Genomic DNA, 7,419 nt, shown 5'->3' with positions numbered 1-7,419 from the left:
AATTACTAGGGAACGAAATGAGACACACGACTACATTGAAAAACATTGGATAAAAACACCCGTCTAGCTGAAACCACTGTCAATAGTTTTCCTCACTCTTTATCTGTGCCTAAATCAAAACATAGATTCTATGAACAATGCTTCTTTCTTAGAAGTGCTCGCCTGTGGAACTCTCTTCCGTTTGCCTGTTTCCCACCTGACTTTAACTTGGATGTCTTCAAGTCCAACATAAACAAATTCCTTATGAACCGTGCACTTAAGTAATGACACGTAATCAAATCTCCAGTACTAACGAATACTACAACACTATCCCATTGATTACTGTACACGCATTAACCCTTATCCCCGAGTAGCTTCTGAACCTTGATAAGTGGTGCCCTCCATGTAAAAAAAGGAGAAAAACGGACATCTAAAACAGTGCTTGTTTCTTAGCTGACTACAACTTGGTTGTTTTCAAGTCTAATATAAACAAATTCTAGATGAACCGCCCCCTTAAGTAATCCAATCTACACAATTTACATTAATAATGACTACTACGACAGTATCCCATTGATTACTGTACACGCAAATGCTTATCCTCGAGCGGCCTGCGGGCTTTGATAAGTGGTGACTCCTTTGTTATAAATAAATAAATTCGGTATATCAGACAAAAATACTAAAAATATCAAAATTTAATTTTAGTCGGAAACTTTGAGTGGTCTCTACTTATACATGAACGGCACTTTTTCTGTGTGTCTTTTGTTTTTTTGTTCTTTTACTAACTTTCACACTTTACAAGGCACCTCGCCACTTTGACGTAAGAGGCTGCTATTTGGGATCATTTTTAAAAAAGATTTACAAGATGTTGCTTTACGTTACATATAAACTTCTGCATATCAGTACGATCAAGGGAGCATGTAGCAGGAAAGTAATTCCAAAATCTAGCTGTTCGATGCAAGAAAGTATTTGAGTAGAAAACTTTCTTGCATCGAGGGATATCTACCTTGAGAGGGATACAAGTGCAACAAGTTCATCAGAGCGCATTCCATTAAAATACTTGAAAACATAGAGATGCAACATTGCGGCGATGGAACAGGTATTGAAGCTTAGTTTACAGTGGAGCCTATTAGATTGAAGGCTTTTTCTGAACCTTAGCCAAGAAGAAGGACTAGTGGTTGATGCCCCAGTCCAGATTTGGCAACAATACTCCATGCATGGGTGCATGTTGGCTTTGTAAATGTACACGATACTCTCGGGTGTAAGTAGTTTTCTAGCACGATAGATGAACCCCACCTTCTTTGCAGCAGACTACTCAATGTCCTCAATGCATTTGTTCCAGTTCATATTGCCTGTGAATGTTTAACCGAGGAGTTCGAAGGAAGAATTTCTAAGATGGGGGTTATTTGTCCTGGATATCGGTGATTGGAGAGGCGTCTTGTAATGGTTAAAGGAGAGCAATTAAGTTCTAGTACGAAATGATACCATCTATTTACGGCCTCATTCCAATAGGTCTGAAGGTCATTTTCTAACGAGTCTGTTATTGTCTTAGATGTGTGTATACCTTGTACATGTTATAGTGTTCGCGAGTGTAAGTTCGTTACCTACAACAGCTTTGATGCAAATTAAATACACCTCGGTTTATTCGTCATACTTTTTAATTTTTATTTTGTTTGTATATTAGCGTAGCAGATTAAGAAAAAAAGTGTTTTACTGGAAACTGCTTAAGGCATGGCATGTACCCACATTGATCAACGAGGAGTTAAAAGCTCAATACTTCAAGATTAAAAGCTAAACAAATGTAGGTGTTCGCTAAGTAGATTTCGACACGAAAAATAACAATACATCCCGATTTGTCAAAAAACATCACTCCTGGAATGTGAGGTATAAAGGATAAGCTTCAATTTAATCGGCTTGATTCTAGTTGTTTCATTATTTTTAAATATTTGTTTAAACTGATATTCTATATTTGAAACGAAGAATTCGAGTCTGTAAAAAGAAAACTAAAACTTACCTATTCCCCTCATTGCATAATTTGAAAATATACGCAGATATATCTTTTTACAATAGATCATCAAATCACCGAAGTAAAGCAACGATAAGCCTCGTCAGTAGCACATGGGAGACAATTTGAGAATGCTATACTCTGTACGTACTGCCCAGGCGCGTAGAAATTTCTAGGTTTTTATCTGGGGGAGGGTTTAATTGACTGGGATAGGTCCAGCCACAATCGTCGTTAAGCCATGCATCTAGCAGAGCGAAAACACTCACGTAAAAACCAGAGGTCCATTGTCTGCTGTATCTCGTGGTAGCCATTGCACCGACTAAGAGTTGTACCAAAAACTATGGTTGGTTCTGCACAAAGCCTTCACCACTATAAAAAAGTAATCTGTGTAAATTTCCGAACAACTTAGTTATAGTGGCGGACGGTATAAGTCGAAATAAACGGGGGTATAACCATATAAACCTTTTTTAATTTTTTATTACATTTTCACCCCAAACAAGCACATTGCCACTTTGGTGTAGGGGGCTACTATCAGGGACAGCAACTACTGGGGTACTATGTCGGGATTTGGGCAGCAAGATGTCAGTTCACGTTACACTTGATCTTCTGTATATCAGTACAGTTGGAGAAGCAGTGGCCTGGAATGGAATTCCAGAGTTTAGCGGTTCTGGGGAAGAAACTACTGGAGTAGAAAGATCTTTTATATTTGGGATCTCTATTGCGTGGGGTGGGATTTTGCTGCCTGTCTGGTTTTTCGAGGGTGTCTACGTCGTGGGGGCACAAGTGTCTGCAGTTCGTCAGAGCATCCACCATTAAAATACTTATAGAACAGGAAGAGGGACGCAACATTACGTCGATGGGACAGAGGCTGAAGCTTAGATGCCAGTTCAGGTCCTATCAGATTTGCGACTCTCTTTTGAACCTGATCTAAGAGCGAGAGACTAGTAGCAGATGCACCAGCCCAAATGTGACAGCAATACTCCATACGGGGCGAATGGTTGCCTTATAGAGGTAGGATACTTTCGGGTGTTATTAGTTTTCTAGCAAGGTTGAGGGAGCCTACCTTCTTCGCAGTGGCCCTGGCAACGCTTTCAATGTAATTGTTCCAACTCATGTTTCCTATGAACGTAAGGCCAAGGAGTTTGAAAGATGTAATATCAGATAAAGAGTCACTGGCCATTGCTATTGATGGCAGAGGTTTCTTGTAATTATTGAAGCAAACCAGTTTAGTCTTGGCAGCATTGAATGTGACCATCGATTTTTTATAAAAATTACTCCAAGCAACTTAATAATTAACTTAAGATTAGATGCTACATTGCAACGTGATGAACAGATTACAACCCAGAAAACAACAATTCCCCTCCATTTATCAGAATAATCGCTCGTGTTATGTGTGGAGCACATGATAAAATAAGGAAGGCGAATGAAAAAAAATAAAAACTAACTTTCTGCAATCTATTCGTGATCTTAATATTTTTAATAAAATTCCCTCCAGACAAAGTATGAAGCAATGTTATGTAAGGTGTAAAAATACTTCAAGATCAAAGACTATTCAAACAGGTAGTGGATATGCCCTTAAACTACATCCGATGGTAAGGCTCCAGCTTGCGGGCTTTGGGAAGTGTAGAGTCACCCCTTAATTGCTATTGCTCCCAGGTCCACTCTGACCTAGTGTGATAGTACCTGCTAGGGTCCAAGCTATGGGTTAAATAGAAACCGACTTGAAAAAAAAACACAAAAAAGGAAAATAAGTATATTCTATTAAGAAAATTCTCTTCAAAATCATTGGATTCGGTATTAATAATCTGAAAAGGGTTGATATGCCGTAATGTTAGAGAAGGGAGAGAGAGAGGGAGAGGGAGAGTGTGAATTATAGTGTAGACACGTTGACAGGAAGTCAAGATCAGCTGATTGGATTGCGTGTGAGTCATGTGATCAGGTTAGCTGAATCGAGGAGATTTGGTTGCGACTTGGACGAGAGCAGACGTCCTCGCCGTTGTCTCCTCCCCTTCGCTGGGGGTTGGGAACGAACGCTGACGTGGTAGAAATAAGACCTACAACAAATCTTCTGTGAACAAACTGGAAGGTGAATAAAAAAAACTATAGAACCAATTTCTTGTCTTGGTGTGAAATAAATCTTCGTCCCCAAAAACAGGTATCAAGTCTCCCTCCCAGACGAGAATTTCCAGATGGACCAACGAAGAAGCAGAGGTATGTGAAAATGCATGTCACCCACATATTCACACTTAACAGCATATGGACATATGTAATAGAAAGACCATTAGATGATCCCACACACACAACGACATTAACTCTGATAAGATAATCAAACACTCAATCTTTTATAAATAGACACGTTTTAATATATCATCTCCATTCCAATTTCAACCAATATACAACAAACGCTCATTTATGATACGACAACGTAACAGTAAAACCTATTCAAAACTCAAGTCAATTTGTCTTTAGACAATGAAGGAGGAAACCTTTCTTTACTAAGAATATTTTATCTTCGCCTACTTCGAGAGTGTCCGTTTCTGGGGAGATTGTTTCGTTCTTCTTATCAATAAACATCGAACTAACAAATCGATTCCCATCTTAATCTACCCACGAAGAAAAACAACATCTGTTTTATCATCATCAATAACCCCGCCAACTCTCACTAGTCTCGGTCTGACATTTTGACAACAAAAACTGACCCAATTATTATCCGCCATTATTCATTCAGAAAAGGACACAAATTCGCAAGCTTCTTTCCAACATTTAAGAATTTATAAATAAATACTCTATTTTCTTTAAAAGTTTTTTAAAAATAATATTTTGTGTTTATTTACTATGTTAGAAAAATAAATGTTTTATTTGTTTGCTGTCAAATCATTGGATAAAAAATCATATAACTGAGAGTAGGTATCCTGAAGTGAGGTTGCGGAAAAAATACAATCTTCTTCACGACCTTCTTCTCAGGTCTTGTAACCACAGTAGCATAAAAAAGAATGAAGTTACTCTTCACAAAGGAGGAAGGTTTTATAACACCTACCTTACTCTATTAATATAATTAACCGCATGACTATTGTTCTTCTAGGCTGTTAGAAGAGCATCCTCACCTCCGGCAGCTACATCCAGGTAAGTTATGTATTATTCACTACAGTACAAATAGGAAAGATATCTATTTGAAATAACTGTTGATTATAACTTTGTCCTCCTGTTGCTGCTGAAGGAACACATTTACATACTTTTGGTACAACCCATTTTTCTCCAGGCTCCTAACCACACGATCCAAAATTTGCAAAGAAATAGCATGATTTGAAGGAACTAGAGCCAGTTTATCTGCATGCCAGGGTAACTGCACGTGATATTTCCCTGAATGTTATAAATTCCTGAGACCGCTGTATCAGACCCTGATTATATCCTAAAATCTCTTCTCCGTCCTGAATGCCCAACGACTCAATGCTGAACATTTTCCTCAATCCTCTTTCCACATTGCTGAAAGGAAACCATCCACCCAGTGGTCTGCATAAGTAGGATCAGATTCCAGGACGAAGCAAACCTTAGACGATTCCACTTGGCGAGTATTCTCCATCACTGAACTAAACAAAGTAGAATCTCTTGAAATAGAGGCAGAATTTGTAGGAAAAAAAAAGAGTCTGCCTCACCAAAGGGAATCAAACCAGCAGAAACAGCTACATCCACGTAAGTTATGTATTATTCACTACAATACAAAGAGGAAAGCTATCTATTTTAAATAACCGTTGATTACAACTTTCTCATTAAAACCCTTAAAGCCTATGAAGCTAAAAAGAAACAGTCTACTGTATGAGGATTTCCGGTTTGAAAATCGGAATTCAAAGTAAAATATAATAAATATGATAAACATAAAATATAAAAAGCCAAACTAGTTTTGTTCTAAAAATATCATTTACCGGTAATATCATCTGGATTATCAACACTGTGGGGAAGTCTCTGGAAAAGCTGCTAAGCTAGGCAGGATAACCAGCTTCACGATTATAATACGCTTGTAACATTCCCTTAAGATTAAAGAGTTATATCTGGTTGGGTTCATGGAATTTCATTTTCAGCAACTAACAGCATTTGCTGCGCCATTAATTCTCTCTAGAGATCTAATTATCTGAGCTTGCTTACATCATTAGTTGAAATATGAATGTTTTTAAACAGGAGTGACAAACATACATGCACTATATACGAGGTATGCTCAATAAGTAATGGTAAAATGTCAGGAAAGACATTAAGTATTATTTGACCAAGCTGCTACTTCATTGCGAAGTACATATACATACAGTCTACAAAATTATTTACTGACAACTTCCTCTCGGTGTAGGTTTGAGGGCAGTGGTGTTCAATTTGGGACCAGTCTGATCAGGTTTGTCGAGCTGTGAGCGCTTGACAAGATGCAGGCAAACAAGAAACAAAGTTATACCATCAAATTTTGTGTTAAACTTTAGAAAACCAAACAAGAAGCCTATGGAATGTTAAAGGTGGCTTATGTGGATCTGCAGATAAGTAAAGCCAGTTTCCATCAGTTATTTAGCAGATTTTCTGAGGGAAATGAGCAGGTTGAGGATGAACACAGATCTGGAGTACCGAACAGTGCACGCAAGGAGGAAAACATTGAGGGGGTGCAAAGATTAATGATGGACAACCGTCGAATAACTGTGAAGATGATATCTGAAGCTGTTGGTATTAGTATAGGAATAGTGCAGATACTTCTGACCACAGATCTGGATCTCGACAAAGGCTGTGCAAAGTTCGTGCCAAAAATCCTCTCCGATGACCAGAAGCAGTTTCGTGTGGAATGTTGTACTGACATACTTGAAACGATCGAGGCTAGTTTAGGTTTACTGAATAAGGTAGGGACTTGCGACGAGAGTTGAGTCTTCACCTACGACACTGTGAGCAAACGTCAGAGTGCCAATTGGAAATGTCTACCTCCCCCCCGACCCGGCCCCAAGAATGCAAAGATGAGCAGGTCACAGGAAAAGGCAATGGCTATTACTTTTTTTTTAATTCAAGGGCCTCATTTATCTGGAATGGGTTCCTTAGGGCAAACTGTCAATAAGGAATATAAACTCACTGTTCTGAAAAGGTTTAGGAAAGAAATAAGGAAGAAGAGGCACCAGCAATGGAGGAGTGGTAAGTGATGGTTCCATCAGGGCAATGCCTCATGCCACGTCAACGCTGGTCACTACCTGAATTGTAGACAGGGGAATGAAAGTGGTGCAACACCCACTCTACATCCCTGACCTTGGGAGGGGAATCAGATTTTAGTCAACAGAGCAGCTGAAATAGGCATCGAAAAATTACCTAAATGGGCAACCGAAGAAGGGCCTTTAGGAGGTCTTCCAGGATTAAAAGAGGTGCATGAAGAAGTTTGTTGATTCTGGAGGCAATTGTTTTGAAGGGACTAAGTTTTGTAAGCTCAT

General features: G+C 38.8%; 1 protein-coding gene across 1 annotated transcript; it reads left to right on the top strand.

Annotated features, from left to right (window-relative positions):
- Positions 1–6,465: 6,465 nt before the first annotated feature.
- On the top strand, positions 6,466–6,870 carry LOC145245666 (protein GVQW3-like). Its single transcript, XM_080107224.1, has one exon. The coding sequence runs from the start codon at positions 6,466–6,468 to the stop codon at positions 6,868–6,870; it is 405 nt and encodes a 134-aa protein (XP_079963350.1).
- The last annotated feature ends 549 nt before the right edge of the window (positions 6,871–7,419 follow it).

Source organism: Euprymna scolopes, chromosome 23 (genome assembly GCF_053919585.1).
Source record: "Euprymna scolopes isolate OS-2025 chromosome 23, ASM5391958v1, whole genome shotgun sequence".
Classification (NCBI taxonomy): Eukaryota; Metazoa; Mollusca; class Cephalopoda; order Sepiida; family Sepiolidae; genus Euprymna; species Euprymna scolopes.
The sequence above is the reverse complement of the archived record's forward strand: the minus strand, read 5'-3'. Positions and strand labels throughout refer to the sequence as shown.

Bases quoted from the DNA above. Each gene is read 5' to 3' on its own strand.
- LOC145245666 (XM_080107224.1), top strand. From the start codon at position 6,466: ATGTTAAAGGTGGCTTATGTGGATCTGCAGATAAGTAAAGCCAGTTTC.